This window comes from Doryrhamphus excisus, linkage group LG1 (genome assembly GCF_037039965.1).
Source record: "Doryrhamphus excisus strain RoL-2023G ecotype Guam linkage group LG1, RoL_Dexc_Guam_v1.1, whole genome shotgun sequence".
Lineage (NCBI taxonomy): Eukaryota > Metazoa > Chordata > Actinopteri > Syngnathiformes > Syngnathidae > Doryrhamphus > Doryrhamphus excisus.
Genome location: NC_136357.1, coordinates 5,590,881 through 5,610,943, shown reverse-complemented (window position 1 = coordinate 5,610,943; position 20,063 = coordinate 5,590,881). Strand labels below are relative to the sequence as shown.

Below are 20,063 nucleotides of genomic sequence, written 5' to 3'. Positions count from 1 at the left end.
ACTGATTCATTTAGAGGAAAACGGCCCATCATAAACAATCCTTATGTGAGGAATGAACCCGTCTTTCTCGTCTGTGTATTCTAAATATATAAAAAATAAATACATAAAAACTGCAGCTTTACTGCATTGCTGCGCATGTAGTTTGTAAAAGTTAAATCTATGTGTAGGCGTTTGTTTCTATGTTGCTATTTTGAAATCAATACGCAAAGAAAGGAAGTTCTTAGTGCTTAAAATGACTAAAATATGTCAAATTACTGTAAGTATTACATGCTATCATGAATGTACATTTACTGCAAGGTCACAACATGTATATATAAAACCATAAAACCTTGTTGGAGGTTTTTGGGGGTGTATGAACAGCTGTCTTTGTATACGGCATAGGTATGGCCCATTACGTGCAGTAATGAATTATCTTTTTTATCTGTTTTATATCTTTAGAATGCACACAAATGAGAAAGAGTCACATCAGGATTTTAAAAGTGCAGTTTTCCTTTAAGCAGAATGTTTAACTAGAATATGATTAAACATCATATGGTGTTGGGGTCCCTGTGACCCTAATAAGGACAAAGCAGTATAGAAAATGAAAAAAAAAATTGTTGCTCTCTTAACAGGGAGAGGCTACCCAGAGTGATCTTGGCCTTTTAAAGCAGCATAATGGACTTCAATATGGATTCTACAGTTCTCTCACCCAATGTCACTGTAAGTAGGGACCACTGACTCATCTCTCAGCAAGCTGATAAGGTACTCTGATGAGGTACTGTTTAATTAACAATATGCAATAATTATGTTCGATTAGGTCAGAGGAGCAGTGACACCACAAGAGCAAACTCTGTCAAACACCCCTTGTCAATTAGAAAGTGGAGGAGCCATCTTACTGCAGTTGTTGGAATTCAAAATCGATCTGCTTGAGGCTGTCGAGGAGCTGCACATTCGAAGGGTACAGTAGAAAATGACACATTTCTGTGCATGTATTTGGATAAAAAACTGACCTTGTTTAGCCCTAAAAAATATATTTTTCTACTGTATATTAGTGTGAATATTCCAAAGTTGAATGTATGTTTGTGTACATTTGTTGCAGAGGGTTAGCAGTGATAGTAAACAGAAGAAATATGATGAGACTATTAAACAGGAAATGACCATGCAGCATTGACTTTGGCACTATTTAATTCATTCATTTTCTACTGCTTTTTCCTCACGAGGGTCGCGGGGGTGCTGGAACCTATCCCAGCTGTCTTTGGGCGAGAGGCGGGTACACCCTGGACTGGTCACCAGCCAATCACAGGGCACATATAGACAAACAACCATTCACACTCACATTCATACCTATGGACAATTTGGAGTCACCAATTAACCTAGCATGTTTTTGGAATGTGGGAGGAAACCGGAGTACCCGGAGAAAACCCACGCACGCATGGGGAGAACATGCAAACTCCACACAGAGATGGCTGAGGGTGGAATTGAACCCTGGTGTCCTAGCTCTGAGGTCTGCGCGCTAAGCACTCGACCACCGTGCCACCCTACACTGCACTTCTTAAGGAAAAAAAAACACTTTCTACACGGTGCCCAATATTTGTGCTGGTAGTGATAACATGTCACAAACAGAAAAATAGGTTTATTTAATTGGAAAAGGAAGAAAGTCTTGACTTTAAAGAACACAAACTGTCTCTTTTGGCTATTTGGACAAGAACCATCTGGGTGTGTTGCACATTACATCAGAATGGAGGTCAGAGAAGCTATTTGGCCCTTGACCAATAAGTACAAATTTCATTTGTTTGGAGAAAGCAAAACATATAAAACATACCTCTCACCCTCAAGCAAGCTACTTCTACCTGGCAACACATCCTCAATGCGATTATAGGTTAGAGGTGCAAAAATGGGATGTTCGCCATTTGTATCAATTTCAGTTTTATTGTTATAGTCATGTTAACCGCAGTAAGAGCCTGATCCTCCTCAGGCTGCTCCTGTCAAGGCAGCATGGTGTGTTGTTCAGTGGGTGGAGAGGTTAAAGAGCAAGATGTCATCATTGTGTTGGTCCTGAGCATTAATGTAACAAAACAACACAACCCTTTTTGTATGAAAAGGTGATTTACTTCAAATTTAAACTCGACTTGAAAAAACATACACATAGCAATATCAAGTACTGTATATCTTGAATTTTTCGTCTTGTTTAATTTGAGTGGAGAGACTAAATAATCAGTTTCTAAAAAAATTGACCCACATGATTGCCATTTTTGCAAATTTTAGTATAGTTAAATTGGATATTTTAAATAAACTCACATAGTTAAGCACATGAGAAATCTCATGGATGTTCAGATAAATTTACTTATACTTATGAGATGAATACGTTGTATGTTTTGAGACTCACCATCTTTTCATCCTTTTTTATAAATCTATGGTTCAGGATGCTGAAACCTGGTACGAAGATCAGATCGGTAAAGTTGTGTTGGAGAAACAGGAGCTGGAGTGGAAGAAGGTAATGCTGGCCTCCAGTAGGTCTGCAAGATATATTGTAGGCCTGTCACCATAACACATTTTGCTGGTCGATAATTGTGCTATTAATTATTGACCGATATTCGATAATTTAATCATTGTGACATGTCACAATTGAGCCACTAGATGTTAATCAAGTTTAGTGTACCTTTGTGAGTCGTACCATGTTAGCTACGAAAAGCGGAGCGTCACCACGTCACACACAATTCCTCCTAATGGTGTCAAAAGAGCTACAAACTCACAGCAACACAATAGGCGGATAAAAACAGACAATACACTACAAATGTATAATACAGAATATTGAGAATTTACTATGTGGAAGGCTGCGCTGCACACAGTGGAACTGTGGCTGTGCACTTGTGTAGCCCCGCTACTGGCACAAAGAGGCTTAATAGCTAATAAGATGCTCACTATTTTCTGTTTTCATTTCATATGGAGCTAATGCACACAGACAGATGCAGAGTGAACCCTCTTATCATCCAGCCGGTGTAGCACAGACAGACTACATGTCAATTTACTAAGGGCTCATAATTGCCGACCTGTTTTTTTTTTTTATCGTTCGATTAATTGATATATTCATTATCGTGACAGGCCTAATGATGGTATGGTGTATTATTATTATTATTACTTTTTCTTTTCTATGTGCTTTTGTCCCTGACCGTGATAGGAATCCTTGCAACATCAAATAGAAACAGCTACAAACCAGCATGCACAGTCTCTCATTGATGTCCAAAAGCAGGTACACAATCATCAGGAATGCAGTTTTCAGTTATCCACTTTAAAGGTGATACTTGTAAGTTTGAAAGTCAGATGATGATGTAATTAAAGTTGCACATTGTCTCACTGATGACTTGGTGAGCATAGGGACAACAAAGCTGCTACTACTACAAAGTGAGAATTCAGTTCACTAATACAAAAGCAGAAAAGTGTAATAAAGATGATCTGAGCTGGTTGTCATACAGTATTCTAATTAATGCTCATTAGTTTGAGTCGACAAGTAATATAATTTAGTATTATTTCATCAGCTCAGTGCTGATTTCCCTTTCGGAGTGGGTGAAAAATGCTACTCATCCTGATGCAAAGTGCTTATACTGTGTATTGAGAAACAAAAGCATTGATTTTCAAGCAATACCATTATGTTTTTACTGTATATTCTTCTAAAGTTACAGGCCACATTAAGACACACAGAGCAGGAGAAGGTATGAGCATCTCATTCCCACTTCATTTCCTTCCCTAAATGTTTTCATCTCGTTTACTCTCGGCGAAGCACATTCTTTTTCACTAAGCTTTGGCATGTATTGCTTATTTTAACACTCAAAAAAAACAATGTGACATTACAGGGGAGATATCAGGCCATCGCAGAGTTAAAAGAGAAGGAGATTCGCAACTTGAAAGAAGAAATGAAGTCGCTTCAGGTACTGAAAACTCATGCTCTCATGTGTCCATTTATCTTGTTCGCATCATCACATTTATGACTTTATTTATCTCAACCTTGCTTTAAAAAAATATTGCTTTACTATAGACCTGTAAACAGAAATTAATCCCTTGCGAAGTCAAGGGCAGTAGGTCTGAGACAATCTGGCTCCCAAAGTGTTTGTCCTCTGGCTTGACACCACAGAGGTGACAAACAGCCATCTTCACAGACCAATGCACTTTAACGACCGGCCATGTTATGTGGAGACAATCGCGGTGTTTTTTTTGATATTCTATCCGGGAGACAATAACGGCTTTGTTTGGCTAAACTGAGGCCCAGCTGTCTTAATTCTTGTGACATGGTCCAGTGGTTCCCTTTATTTTTATTTTCCCACATCCGCTGTAGTTGTCATGCCATTGAAACACTTTAATCACTAGAATCCTCACAATCCGTGACTCTTAAAATGATAAATGTAATTGGATGCAACAGTGGTGTGATTATTCCAATATTTTTGTACTTAATATTTGCAGTTACATTAATAACAATGAATAACCTGGATAATATGCGGTGGAATAACTCTCTAAAATCACTTTAACGTGTGTTTGCCCGCCTTCCTGATTTCTTATTTGTCACATTTAAATATTTCAGACGAACAATTCAGACGAAAAATTTATTATTTAATTTATATTTATATTATATTATTTATAATTTATATTATATATATATATAATATAATTTATATTATATATAATTTATATTATTATTTATTATTTATATTATACTTTTTTAATTTATATTTTAGATGAACAATTCAGACGAAAAATGTATTATTTAATTTATATTTATATTATTTTATTTATAATTATTATATATATATATTATATATATATATTATATATTATTTATAATTTTTATTATTATTATTATTTATATGTTATATTATATATATTATATAATTTATATTATATATCATTTATATTACTATTTATTATTTATATTTTTTAGAATTTATATTTCAAACAAATTTAAATAATACTCAGTGACGGAAGGTAAAACAAAAATAATCCAAATGTATGTGACCCTATGTGAAAAAGCGAAAACCACTGCTGAACAAAAAGAACATTTGTCCCAATTTTGCCACAAAACATCTTGATGATCCCCAAGACCTTTGAGAAAATACTCTGTGGTCTGATAAGACAAAAGTTACATGAATTTGAATATGAATATATGAATTTGAATTTCAATTTAAAAACAAATCTAAAATCTATTTAGATACCAGTTTATATCAGTATCATCACTTTTGTTTTGACCACAATAGCCTTTGCCCATCCTGATAGAAAAGTATCACATTTTTGCGAGTTTTTTTCTTGTCTTACAGCTACTGAAGTACAACTTGGAAAAGAAAACCAACGACTTGGTAAGGAGTTTTTCCAACTTGTTCCAGTCGCTGACAGAAGAGAAGTGGGAGTGAGAAAAATTAAAAGACTGTGGGGGAACAGGAGGACCGGCTTTTAGATTGAAGAGCTCATCACCAGTAACGGATAGGGAGAGTGTGACACTTGAACTGCCATGACAGTATTAAAATATTTTATAACAGGTCCTCGCTTGGTTGAACCCTCTTCATCTACGAGTGGCACAGTCAGGGAGTTTAAGGAAGGTTGTGTATTATGATAGAAGGGAGTGAAATGAGAGAGGAGGGAGGGAATTATTGAAGAATGAGAGTGATACAGACAATCAAACTGTAATGGTAGTTTGAAGAGCTCTAAAGCTCTTTGAGGCATGGATTTGGCAGAAGCCTTCATCCCACTGAAAAATACTGGCTGTGTTAAAACCATGAGTCTCTTCACCACACTTTTATGCACTTTTATTTAAGTGTTTTCATTCATTTGCATTTCCAACTTATTGTTTCTTATTTACGGCGGTCAAGTGGTTAGCGCGCAGACCTCACAGCTAGGAGACGAGGGTTCAATTCTACCCTCGCCCATCTCCGTGTGGAGTTTGCATGTTCTCCCCGTGCATGCGTGGGTTTTCTCCGGGTACTCCGGTTTCCTCCCACATTCCAAAAACATGCTAGGTTAATTGGCGACTCCAAATTGTCCATAGGTATGAATGTGAGTGTGAATGGTTGTTTGTCTATATGTGCCCTGTGATTAGCTGGCGACCAGTCCAGGGTGTACCCCGCCGATCAGTCCAGGGTGTAGCCCGCCTCTTGCCCAAAGACAGCTGGGATAGGCTCCAGCACGCCTGCGACCCTTGTGAGGAGAAGCAGTAGAAAATGAATGAATGAATTCAGCTGTTAACCCTGGTGGTGTAATGGTACAGCTGCTACAGCAGTCAAACATCGACATTTTTAAATCTCATTATTTTATTTATTTTTTTTTGCTGAGAGTCTTTTGTAGAGCTGCACGGCCGAGTGGTTAGCGTGCTTGCCACACAGCTAGGAGACTCGAGTTCGATTCCACTCTCGGCCATCTCTGTGTGGAGTTTGCATGTTCTCCATGTTCTCCATGCGTGGGTTTTCTCCAGGTACTCCGGTTTCCTCCCAAAAACATGCTAGGTTAATTGGCGACTCCAAATTGTCCATAGGTATGAATGTGAGTGTGGATGGTTGTTTGTCTATATGTGCCCTGTGATTGGCTGGCGACCAGTCCAGGGTGTACCCCGCCAACCAGTCCAGAGTGTAACCCGCCTCTCGCCCAAAGACAGTTGGGATAGCCTCCAGCACCCCCCGCAACCCTTTTGAGGAAAAGCGGTAGAAAATGAATGAATGAATGTTTCTTATTTACAGTTTTACAATGACAGCTGGATTTCTGAACTTTTTCACTGCATTCATATTGTTTGTTTATATCCTTTCCACAGGAGCAGAAGATTGCTTTGCAGATTCGGTCAAAAGATAGTCACTTGAACCAGATGAAAGAGGTGGAGAAACATTTCAAAGCTCTATCAACGCAGTGCATTACAATTAAGAAGGCCTATGAGAAACTGGAGCAAAATGGTAATTGATGGCATGGCTTCATGTTATGTAGGGGAAGTTTTTCTGTTTTTTTTTCTTCTTGCAATTAAATTGTGATTGCATTAGACGGGAAAAACTGCATCGACACCATGATATATACATAGACTGAAATATGAGCGGCAGAATATTTCCATTATGATTATGACTTATGACACAATTATGTTGGTTTTTATAAAGACTACTTGTACAGTACATATGATATGTGTGTATGTGGTATGTGTGTCCCTGTATGAGTGTAACAATGTCTTAGCAATCAATGTTTCATACTGTATTTTTTAAAGTTAACTAATTGTTACAGTATGTCCCCAATTATAAAATATATGCATATGCATATTGGTAAATGCCCTACTGTTAAATTAGTATAGCGCACCTTATTATCAGCTGAGGCAATGTAAGTAGGAGTTGATGTGGTGCAAGTTAGCCACAGATACGGGAATATTGCAAATCCCAAATTATATACAATTACAATGCTGTACTATATGCATTGTGGTCATCTATAACCATACATTTGTTATGACTGATGAGCGCAATTAGAATGTCTATCTTCAATAGAGGGACTGCATATTGTTGTCTATTTGCAGTTAGTGACTTTTAAAGAGTACTGAACACTATCTACACATACAGTAATTTTGTTAATGGAAGCAAAATTTTGTTATGTTCTGTTTTATTTACCTGTTTTTCTTACAGTTGATGAGGCTATGAGAATAAATAAGAAACTGACAGCTTCAAATGAAAAACATGAAGCGACCATTGAGGCACTAAAAAAGGTATTTGAGGATATTTATGAGAGAGCTTAACCCACATATTCACAAGTGTACAGAAAAATAAGTAAACAACAACTGTATATTAATAAATAAGTATTATTATGCAAATGTGAATTGTGCCCAAAGGCAGCAAGCACAATATGCAGCATATATACATGTATCAGTTAATACTACATATATATGCAGTTGTGCTGGACCATTTTATTCATTCAAAAAATGTTTTCCTAAACTGTATGACAACAAATGTCATCAATTTCTAAGAGGGCATGTTAAATGTTTCTCAGGAGCTGGAGGAGGTCAACAGCAAGTTGATCAAGGCAAAGTTGTCATCAGTTCAACATGACAAGGCCCACAGGCCACCGACAAACACAGAGCAGCATCTACAGCAGCTGCGCCACTCGCTGAGCATGGTAAGTGGCTACTTGAATTAGTACATCATTGTTTTGTGACACAGTGTGTGTGACAAGTGTGAGTAAAGTATGATCATTTGCTGGGATTTGACTCTTTTTTTTGTTGAGGAAAATGAAATGAACAAGAGGCTAAGGGACGAGTATGCAGCTGTACGGTCCGAGAAACAAGTGAGTGACATAATTTAAAAACGATATTATCACACAGCTTTACTAGACTTACAGTGGTGAATATATACGCGTTACTGTACAGGAGGTGATGACGTCAATGCAGCACACTCAGCAGCTCTTGATGTGCCAGACACAAACTGTGAGCAGACTAGAACTGCAGCTGCAGACACAAGAAGAGCAGTACAAGGTCAGAACTTGTGCTGCAATTTTTACCACCATATTGTTCCGTATGCGTTTAATAATTTTATAAATAATGTCCTGCTCTTGAAGTTGAATTTAAATTCAAACCAATTTTTCATATTGAATGAATACAAGGTAATAATAACAAAATATTTTCCTCTTTCTTTTTTTCCCCTCACTTTTACTTATTTATTCATGTATCATTGGTGATAAAAAAAAATCTGTGTAATGGCATATGGCAAACGGTCTTAGCTTTCAATTTACTGTTTAAGATCCTATTGTTTCTTTTTTGTTATATGAACTCATTAAAATGTGTATTGAATAAAAATGTGATTGGTGATTGATTTTATGCAGACATTCAAGATGGAACATCAAGTGATGTTAGAGAAATGCAAGGAAATGGAAGACAAGGTTGCCCAACTGATGGTGAGTTAATCTAAGAACATATAAAGTAGTACAATACTGCTGTTTTGTGTACAATGTAACCTAAAATACAATCACTTCAATGTTTAGTTCTCTTAAAATACAAAATCGGATTCTGTTTCACATCTAGCATGAGCAGCAAGATTTCCGAGCACTGAAAGAAGCACACGATGACCTTCAACAGAAACACACTGAACTGTCTGCCCAAGTCAAAATGCAAGTTCAGAATATACATGAGGTATGCATGAGGTACATTGGAATATCATTTTATTGAGGCATTAAAGACACTCAAGAAGCAACTGAATACACTAACACTAAAACATTCATTCATTCATTCATTCATTCATTTTCTACTGCTTATCCTCACGAGGGTCGCGGGGGTGCGGGGTACACCCTGGACTGGTGGCCAGCCAATCACAGGGCACATATAGACAAACAACCATTCATACTCATTCATACCTATGGACAATTTGGAGTCACCAATTAACCTAGCATGTTTTTGGAATGTGGGAGTAAACCGGAGTACCCGGAGAAAACCCACGCATGCACAGGGAGAACATGCAAACTCCACACAGAGATGGCCGAGGGTGGAATTGAACTCAGGTCTAGCTGTGAGGCTTGCACGCTAACCACTTATCAGCCTCCAAATTATTTTACTTTTTTTGTGGCCATGTTGCAGGTCTAATCCAGAGTAGAATTCAAAGCTGTATTACACCCAATCACTGAAGATTGATTGATTGATCACAATCAGTGATGAGGAAACTACCTTCTTTACAAATTGTATAAACCTTTCTCTGAGACTACCTACTATATCCTGCTCATAAATACATCAAATACATCATTGACATCTCATAAACCCATCACACATAACATTTAGCAACAATCCCTGCACTGCACTAAATTTACATTTCCATATTTATCTCTTATCGGTCACGTCAACTGTCTTGTGATTAGACAATATTTATATGGTTTTACATTGTATTGACATATTGTGTCTCTTGCCAAACTGAATTTAAAGGCAATTTTAAAAATAACATAAAACATGTACTTTATGTGTACCATTTTTCAGACAACACATAAGAGTATTGTTGAATCATAAGCATGTGGATGTTGGTTTTTCTCAACACACATGAGTGATTACACTCAAAAGCCTCTGTCTTTTACTCAGATATTCCCCACTGAAGCAGAGGAAACCAGAGAGAGACCTCCTGATGAACTCCAACCCAGCGCCATGCAGCATGTCTTTGGCAGCCAGCAGAACTCAGCTGTTTCTCCGAAAAAGATTCTGGACTGTCTGGAAGATACAACAACTATGAACAAATTGGATGGCGAAACAGAAGGTCAGCCAATATAATATAAACAAGAAGATGAATATGCTTTATTATTTGTTCTCTTTTAAGGATTTAGTGTAGTGTTTTCCTCAGGATGTTCAAACAATCCATTAACACATAACATACAGAAATACTAGTCCTTATAATATACAGACTTTTGTCATCTTGGATCAGTACACTTAAACCATAACCTGAAGTCTTAATCTTGTGTCCTTGTACAGGATTCAAAGCCCCAAATCCCCATGTGAATTCCCAAGCTCAGCTACAAGCTCAACGTGAGAAGTTATTTTCCATTCAGTCAAACAAAAACCCTCTGGGACTCTCTGAAAAAACAAATTGTGACGACCACCTGTTGGATAAAAACAGAAACTACAACAGAAGTGAGAGGATCTCTAATCAAGTGTCAAACCTGACTTGTACTACTTTCCCTCAGTCTGGCTATGAGTTGGCCAACAGTGAAACCATCAGTGAAAGCTCAGTCATTGGAACAAACAAATCAAACTCTGCCTGCATGTCAAACAATGACTTTCTAACTAAAGACAGAACGTTTGAGGATGGGGGTGCAAGCATGATCAGAGAAGACTATTGTGGCATAGATAAGGTAAATACGGAAAGCAACAACACAAAGGAAATGGAAAGGAATACAAATCAGGACATGAACACTGAAGACGTCCGAGAAAATGTATATGCTGGAGAGCTGAGAGAAATTCCCAATTCCCAAACAGCAGATAGCGTGAACAGTCAAGAGTGCTGTGGGAAGGGTGAATATGAGTCCAAAACAGAAACAACAGAGTGTGTAAATGGAGGGATAGAGAAAGGAAAGACAGAAACACCGATAGAGGCCCAGATGACCCATGATAAATTGAGCAACACTCAATCAGACATTGACTTTATGGAGAAAATAGTGGATGTCTGTGAGGAAACCTGCTATCAGAAGGACATAGAGAAGGTTGCATGTAATATTCCCATTAACACAAACAAAGGGCAGTTGCTTCGAGATGTTAGCAGTCCCACAGACCAAAGTATAACTAAAGACTGTATTACAGTCTTGCATGACTTGTGTAAAGATCAGGTGCAAACCAATGAAGCCTCCATGAAGTTGTCACCAACTGCAGATCATGAAGTGGAAGACATAACCCGAGAGGACAGGATGGATGAAACAACAGCTAAACTTTCTAACCCCCTGAGTCAGTCACCTGTCTCACTGACGATTCCACCATTGACAGAACATGATAATATTACCAGTGATATAACTCTCACAGATAACATGGACGGTACAGATACTAATGATAAGTTTGGGAAAACCAAAAATGACACCAAAAATGTGTCCCATAATCAGAGTCATCATAGACTGATGGATACTTCTCACCTGGAAACGGTCAGTTCTGACAGGGATTTGAAAATGTCCAACCAAGATAATACCATGAATTCAAAGACCCCTGAAAGTATTTTATTAGGGTCAATACAGCTGCAAGATGGCAGCGATGAATCAACTGAGGTTGAAGCCTCCAAATGCCCCGAGTTGGCTGTGAAAGAAACCCTTGGTGATGTGATGGAATTGTCTCTACCCAAGACTTACACGGACTGCGGTGGTGCTATCAAAGAGACGGTTTCATCTACAGTTACCGCCGATTCCATCTTGCCTCCAAATGTTCAGGTATTCTTGCACTTTGACGTTTAGTGTATAAACAAAACAATGCACAACGATGAACCAATTCAAGAAACAATACAAACAGTTGATGTTTGCTAAATACAAGGATGAAGAGTCTTGAACCAGTCATGATGTGCTATATATATCACTATATTGACACTTACTATGGTACCCATTATGTCATTGGATGGTCATATCAGTACATTATTAAAAATAAATAAATAAATAAGAAAGTATGTAAGTAAGTAAGTAAATAAATAAATAAATAAATAGATAAATAAATTAATAAAACCTTAAACAGTATTATGGAAAGCAGGAAGTGAACAAATGAAAAAGTTACTGATTGTAAAAGTAAACTGTATTATGGAAAGCAGGAAGTGAACAAATGAAACAGTTACCGATTGTAAAAGTAAACTGTATTATGGAAAGCAGGAAGTGAACAAATGTAACAGTTACTGATTGCAAAAGTACCAGATGGAGGGGTAGGATTTAATAAGCTTTGCTTCTTCCTACTCCTTTTGGACATGTGGAACTGTGAACTGATTATGTGATGCATTCAATTGTAATCTGATGCATGTTCAAATGAAATAAAACCATTACCATTACCATATAATGAATTATTTAAGATGCTTGAACTTTAAATTGCTGGAAACACTATGGGGTTTCAAAATGTTTTGAGATGGTGGTATGTTGCAAGTTTAATTTTTCACTGTATGTTTTCAGAACTTCCCTGTGCATGAGAAAAATGCATTTGGTCCTGTTGGGCTAGTTACAGAATCTCCCTGCACAACGTTCCTTAAAAGCCAGCACAGTAAAGGTATGTTGACTGACTTGAATTGAACTACCTGAAAAAGCATTTGACTAGTATTGAGTATTGACTAGTACAGAGGTACAGTATAGCACTGTGGTTGTGTACAAAACTTTGAGATCTATTTTAAATGTATAAACACATTTTCATGCGATTCACAACCAATCAAATTACTTTAATGAATGATCTTATTGTGGGGCACGGCGCGGCGGTCGAGTGGTTAGCGCGCAGACCTCACAGCTAGGAGACCAGGGTTCAATTCCACCCTCGGCCATCTCTGTGTGGAGTTTGCATGTTCATGCGTGCATGCATGGGTTTTCTCCAGGTACTCCGGTTTCCTCCCACATTCCAAAAACATGCTAGGTTAATCGGTGAATGGTTGTTTGACTATATGTGCCCTGTGATTGGCTGGTGACCAGTCCAGTCTCGCCCAAAGATAGCTGGGATAGGCTCCAGCACCCCCGTGACCTTCGTGAGGAAAAGCGGTAGAAAATGGGATGAATGAATGAATGATCTTATTGTACCTATTATCAGCAACTGCTATCTGCCTGTCATCTGGGATAGGCTCCGGCTCACCTATGACCCTAATGATGACATAGAAATACTTCTTCAATTTTTCTATATGTCGGTCAATTAGCAGCCATACTAGGAGACTAATGAAGAAGACTGACAGTTGCGGATAACAAGACTCCTTGCAAAAATCTAGCTCAATTGCATGAAAATGTGTTTTTCTTTAGAAAACATACATTTGCAAGTTGATCAAAACATTTGAGCATCAGGGTACTGTATGTCATACCATATGTCATTGTTACGACCTTGCTTTTGTCGCCTTCTCACCTCATTTTTCTCAGTACCCTTAGTGACTACCAGAGGGGCCGACTTGTTTAATGCTTCCGGTGTTTCTGGATCCACAACATTTGCCGGGAGACCCCAGCAGGGAGAGCAGAGCGTTGTCGGAGAGCGCTACAGAGAGACATCAACAGCAGATGTCAGTTACAAAAGTGTAAAGGAACAAAAGCACGTAGACCTCACAGCTGGGACCCAGGGTTCAATTCCACCCTTTGTAGTCTGCATGTTCTCTGTGGGTTACCTCCGGGTCCTCCGGTCTCCTCCCACATTCCAAAAACATGCTAGGTTAATTGGCGACTCCAAATTGTCCATAGGTATGAATGTGAGTGTGAATGGTTGTTGGTCTATATGTGCCCTGTGATTGGCTGGCCACCAGTCCAGGGTGTACCCCGCCTCTCGCCTGAAGACAGCTGGGATAGGCTCCAGCACCCCCGCGACCCTCGTGAGGATAAGCGGTAGAAAATGAATTAATGAATGAACTGTAAAATGTTCCCAGTGAAGCCAAAAGCTGTTTTTCTCAAAGTCATAATTAGGGATCGACTGATATGTTTTTTTTCCGGCCGATGCCAATACCGATTTTTTTCCATCACCCTGAGCCGATGGCCGATTTTGCTTGGGCCGATATTTGTGGCCGATACTGCTTTTGCTGCCTCAATTTATATGAAAAAATTACAATGATAACAAATATTACAGGTCAAATATTACAGTTTTAAATCATGCGGCAGAAAAATATATCGGCGAACCACACATGTATCGCCCGATACCGTAAGTAAAAAACACAAATATCGGCCCGATATATCGGCCGGCCGATGTATTGGTCGATCCTTAGTCATAATCATATCCAATGAGTCCAAATATGTATCAAAAGTCACAGTAGATCTGGTCAATGAATAACATACAGCAGAAAGTATACATATATTCAATGAAATATAGATCACATTTTCAAGCAGGTGTTATGAATATGAAGCTGATATGCCAATGTTGAACTGAGACATTCCGGAGACAGTCGAAATAATGAGCTGTGCAAGAACGTCTACCAATTGTGCTTGAGTATCTTTCCTCTCTGACTCACCTACTCCTCTTTGTCAGTCTTCTCGAGCTCTTACTTCATCATATGTCTCTTATTGGCTCACTGACATTTCCTCCTATAACTCCTGTATTTTCTTATTCTGGGTTGGCCTGTTTCACATACTCCTATTGTTTCTTTTGTCACCATCACTGCAAACTGTCACTCTGTAGTCTATATGATCCATGTGCCGGCTATTAAAGGAGATATACTGCAACAATTTTCAAGTGTAAAGGAAAAACCGGTCTCATAGATTGTTGAATTATTTGTTGAGAATACTGGGAACTTCTCACAGATTGGATTTTTTTCTTTGAGCTGGTTATTGTCTGCCTTGTCTTTGTTTATCGCTTCCTCAAGAGGCCTAAAGGAGGTCGAAAAATGTCCAGTTGAAAAATTTAGACTACTGTTTTACACCATATGGAGGTTTACTATTTTATTATTTTGTGTAGGAGAACAGAATTTCCAAGTCCGTCCCATCTTGCCCAGTATCCAGTTTGTCCAGCACATTCCCTTGGCAGCTTCCTTCTGGGTATGTCTTCTCAACACATATTAACGCAATCCACACGTTGGCCACTTGACTATTCCATTGGCAAACCACTTACTTGAAATGAACCGTATTCACTATTGTAAATATACCACTCATTATTGACAACACTGCCACAAAGAGTCATTTTAACTTTAATGATGGAATTATTAAGTCTTACTTTAATGTTTTGTTTCCTTGTTTCAGGTGTAGTAGGCCTCCTGCGTCCAGTCTTAGTCCACGGTCCCAGCATACTTTTGAACCTTTGTGCTCTCAGGAAGTGCAGAATTCGATCCGATCCCAGATATCGAAAATCGAACAGTTCCTCAAAACTGAAAGACTCCACTTGTCCAAACGACGACGCACGGACAGCTAAACCACCAAAACAAGTTTGTATTGCATGTTTAAATGTTCGGACTATTGTTTGCACTTGGTAAATTGTACACACTAAATTATTCACACTTACAAAATATGAAGGTAAATGTTACTGTTTTTGAATACTGATATTAGTAATACTGTTGAACACTATTGTTTTCCATACCTATTGTTAGCATATACACACTTGAAGCGTGTACTGTTTAATGTTTTCAGTAAATCTTCATAAAATTCCAATTTAGGATAAACTGACGGAGTTATGTTTTTGTTTTGGAATGAAAAAATGAAAAAAAAACACAGATATCCTTTTATTTGATGGGACATTATTCCACACAAACTGGCCAAATGAATAAACAGCAAAGGCCAAGCTCTGTTGCCAGTTGTAACACAGTTAATAGTTAATTAACATTCAGTTTTAATGACCAATTGCGGTGGCGTGTCTCAGAGGAGCTTTAACCGGTGACACCTTTACACCGAGCCTTGTTGTCGCTGTTGCTGCAATTACAACACGACTGGACAGAAACAAACCATTAACTATTTAACATGAATTAAGACTAATTAGTACGACCTTGCTCATTGTGATTAACAAACATCAATTAGCAGACATTAAGTTCAATTAAAACATTGTAATTTGCCACTCATTAATTTTATGTACCCCTCGAGAGAAGAACATATGGGTGTTTCCAAGCATGAACCAGCTCACCACAGACAATTGGCTTCTAATTATGGGCTACTTGCGTTCAATATGCCTTGTGTAGATACTGCTCAATGTGACAAGGCTGCAGACCTATGGACCAAATATAAAGAAGGTTAAATGAGCACATACTAATAATAATAACAATCAAGGTGTCAGTAGTCATGCTAGGGTCAGCTGAACTAAATGTTTTATTTTTGTTTTATTGATTTTCTTGGCTTGGACCTTTTTGTGTGAAGTTTATTTTTGATTAACTTTTCCTGAATCTACCAACATATCTATATTATAATACTGTATTTTCTGGACTATAAGTCACTCCGGAGTATAAGTCGTACAAGGCCAAAAATGCATAATTCGGTAGAAAAAAACATACATAAGTTGCACTGGAGTCACATTTTTTGTTGGTAATTTATTTTACAAACTAACGTATTTTCTGGACTATAAGTCACTACGGAGTATAAGTCGCACAAGACCAAAAATGCATAATTCGGTAGAAAAAAACATACGTAAGTCGTACTGGACTATAAGTCGCATTTTTTGCGGGTAATTAATTTTACAAACTACCGTATTTTCTGGACTATAAGTCGCTCCGGGGTATAAGTCGTACAAGGCCAAAAATGCATAATTCGGGAGAAAAAAACATACATAAGTCGTACTGGAGTATAAGTCGCATTTTTTGCGGGTAATTTATTTTACAAACTACCGTATTTTCTGGACTATAAGTCGCTCCAGAGTATAAGTCGCACAAGGCCAAAAATGCATACTTTGGGAGAAAAAAACATACGTAAGTTGCACTGGAGTCGCATTTTTTGCGGGTCATTTATTTTACAAGACCAAGACCAAAGACACAAGACCAAAGGCACAAGAATGCATAATTAATGCATAATTAGGTCGAAAAAATATATATATAAGTCGCACTGGAGTATAAGTCGCACAAGGCCAAAAATGCATAATTCAGTAGAAAAAAAACATACATAAGTCGTACTGGAGTATAAGTCGCATTTTTTGCAGGTCATTTATTTTACAAACTACTGTACTTTCTGGACTATAAGTCGTACAAGGCCAAAAATGCATAATTCGGTAGAAAAAGAAACGTAAGTTGCACTGGAGTCACCTTTTTTGTGGGTAATTTATTTTACAAACTAACGTATTTTATGGACTATAAGTCGCTCCGAAGTATAAGTCGCACAAGGCCAAAAATGCATAATTCGGTAGAAAAAAAACATCCATAAGTTGCACTGGAGTCACATTTTTTGCGGGTAATTTATTTTACAAACTAACGCATTTTCTGGACTATAAGTTGCTCAGGAGTATAAATCGCACAAGACCAAAAATGCATAATTAGGTCGAAAAAAACATGCATAAGTTGCACTGAAGAATAAGTCGCATTTTCTGCAGGTAATTTATTTTCCAAACTACTTGACCAAAACAGACATTATCTCCTCTTGGAAGTCAGGTTCTAACAATAAAAGAATAGAGAACAGGCTGAGTAGGTGTAAGATATGCTAACACAATGGTTATTCAGCTACACAAAAAATAAACATAAACAGAAAAGGTGTCCAGTGTTTATGTAACATAAACAGTTTTTCATTATAAGTCGCTCTGGAGTATAAGTCGCAGGAACAGCAAACCTATGAAAAAAAGTGCTACTTATAGTCTGGAAAATACAGTAATATTGTATTATATTCTTCTCGGAATTTTCAACAATCAGTATGTGCTTCAAAATAGCTATTATAAAGCCACCCAGGCAGTCAAACCAATCATAATTGCCCAATTTCTAATTATCATATTATCACTGGGGTTTTTGAATGCATGAAAAATGTAATCCGTTGTCTTGTATTGTTGCTCTTACTTATGTTTGTTTGTGGAACTTTGTGTCTGCCAAGTCCATTTGCCGCCAGATCCAAAGTTGCTCCTTTCGAGACTCATTCTGCTCTCTCATTAAAATTAATGATGCATATTTTGATGGTTAGCACAAGGTCTCCGCATGGTCCATTTTTACACTTACTGCTAATGAATACATCTGAATGTTAATGCACTCATAAAGACATCTGGTGCATTTTAGTGGTGATGCCCACCACTGCTGACCCTTATCTTAATTAGGTGCAAGGGAGGGGTTGAGTGTACGGTGGGGGAGGTGAGGAATGTTAAGGAGTATATATTTTCTCACATGCAAACACATAAAGTTTGGTTTCATCTCACATCAAAATTTTGTCTTTTCTCTCACACACACAAACACACACACTGCTCGGATTATGCAGTGGTGATACTTTGAAACAGTCAATTACCCCCTAGCTGGGGAGGATACCTGCTATTAATTGCTGCCCAGTGTTTATACGAAGAGTAAATAAGGTTACTGCTGACATTCACATTCCATCACTGTGTCCCCCCAACACACACTTGGCTTTGAGAATTTGTGTATATTTGTACAAATGGCCTTTTGTGTTGCAATGCTCCAGTGACATGTGAATTGGTCCACAACAAAAAAGCTGAATAAAAATAATCAATGACAAATATGATTGAAACTCTAAGAGCGGTATTAATGTAACAATAGGTCTATTATTATTGGCGATGTTTGTGGTGATGCACTGCGTCATCATGAGGTGTTGTCATGTGTTAGTGACCTTGCTAACTACAGAGAAAACATTAGTAACAGCTAGGGCTGTCACAAGATCCCATATGTCTAAAAGGAGTAGGAAGAAACAAAGCTAATTAAATCCCCCCCTCTGTTTCTATTGCAAGTGTTGATGTGCCAGAGATTTTTTTTAAAAGGTAAAATTGAAGAAAATAATGTGATTTCAGAATTATACAAAAAGGTCTGTTTCAGGGACCACAACATTGGTCATTGGTGTTCCAAGTTCTGGAGTACTTACTATCTCCTCTGTCTGCACACTGTGGTACTGTACATCCGTTGAACAGCATTGTACTGGAGAAAGTCATTTTTACTACAAAAATATATATCGTAGCTAGAGCATACAAAATCTGTTTACAACATGTTTTCTTTACCATTGTTAGAGCCCTCTAGACTTGAAATAACACCCCCCTAGTCACATTTAATACCTGATATAGTAGCCAAAATGAGTAAATGAGCCGTTGTATAAATGTCTTCTTCCCCTTAGGGACCTGCGTGAAGAACTAACAGGAAGTGATGGTGAGGGTTCAGAGTTGAGTTTGAGCTTTGCGTTGGTAATGGCTGCAACGGTACCCCGAGTTGTAATGGTAATGGTAATGGTTTTATTTCATTTGAACATGCATCAGATTACAATTGAATGCATCACATAATCAGTTCACAGTTCCACATGTCCAAAAGGAGTAGGAAGAAGCAAAGCTCATTAAATCCTACCCCTCCATCTGGTACTTTTACAATCAGTAACTGTTACATTTGTTCACTTCCTGCTTTCCATAATACAGTTTAAGGTTTTTTTTTGTTTTTTCAATTTTTAATTTTTTAATTTTTTGTCCCGTAACGCAGTACGAGGTGATATGAGCATCCAATGACATAATGTGTACCATAGTAAGTGTCAATATAGTGATATATATAGCACATCATGACTGGTTCAAGACTCTTCATCCTTGTATTTAGCAAACATCAACTGCTTGTATTGTTTCTTGAATTGGCTCATCGTTGTGCATTGTTTGAGGGTCTTACTCAATCCATTCCATAGTTTGATTCCACATACTGAAATGCTATGGCTTTTTAACGTAGTCCTAGCATATAAGTGTTTCAAATGTAGTTCTTCCCTGAGATCATATTTCTCCTCTCTTGTAGAGAAGTTTTGGATGACATTTTTAGGTAATTGGTTATTTTTAGCCTTATGCATTATTTTAGCTGTTTGAAGATGAACTATATCAGCAAGTTTAAGTATTTGTGATTTTAGAAATAAGGAGTTAGTATGTTCTCTGT

General features: G+C 37.7%; 2 protein-coding genes across 2 annotated transcripts in view; both read left to right on the top strand.

Annotated features, from left to right (window-relative positions):
- The first annotated feature begins 654 nt into the window (after window positions 1-654).
- Window positions 655-15,514, top strand: ccdc73 (coiled-coil domain containing 73). The gene is made up of 20 exons (XM_078792544.1): window positions 655-699; window positions 797-937; window positions 2,402-2,473; window positions 3,158-3,229; window positions 3,654-3,689; window positions 3,831-3,905; window positions 5,283-5,321; window positions 6,764-6,899; window positions 7,605-7,684; window positions 7,966-8,091; window positions 8,200-8,259; window positions 8,342-8,446; window positions 8,794-8,865; window positions 8,993-9,100; window positions 10,031-10,202; window positions 10,415-11,850; window positions 12,562-12,661; window positions 13,504-13,640; window positions 15,017-15,096; window positions 15,298-15,514. The coding sequence occupies exons 1-20, from the start codon at window positions 655-657 to the stop codon at window positions 15,464-15,466; spliced, it is 3,261 nt and encodes a 1,086-aa protein (XP_078648670.1). The 3' UTR covers window positions 15,467-15,514.
- The window catches only part of wt1a (WT1 transcription factor a), a 40,513-nt gene continuing 35,785 nt past the window's right edge, over window positions 15,336-20,063 (top strand). Inside the window, exon 1 of the mRNA XM_058075744.2 lies at window positions 15,336-15,479. The gene's annotated coding sequence lies outside the window, so the exon portion shown is untranslated. The remainder of the gene's footprint in view (window positions 15,480-20,063) is intronic.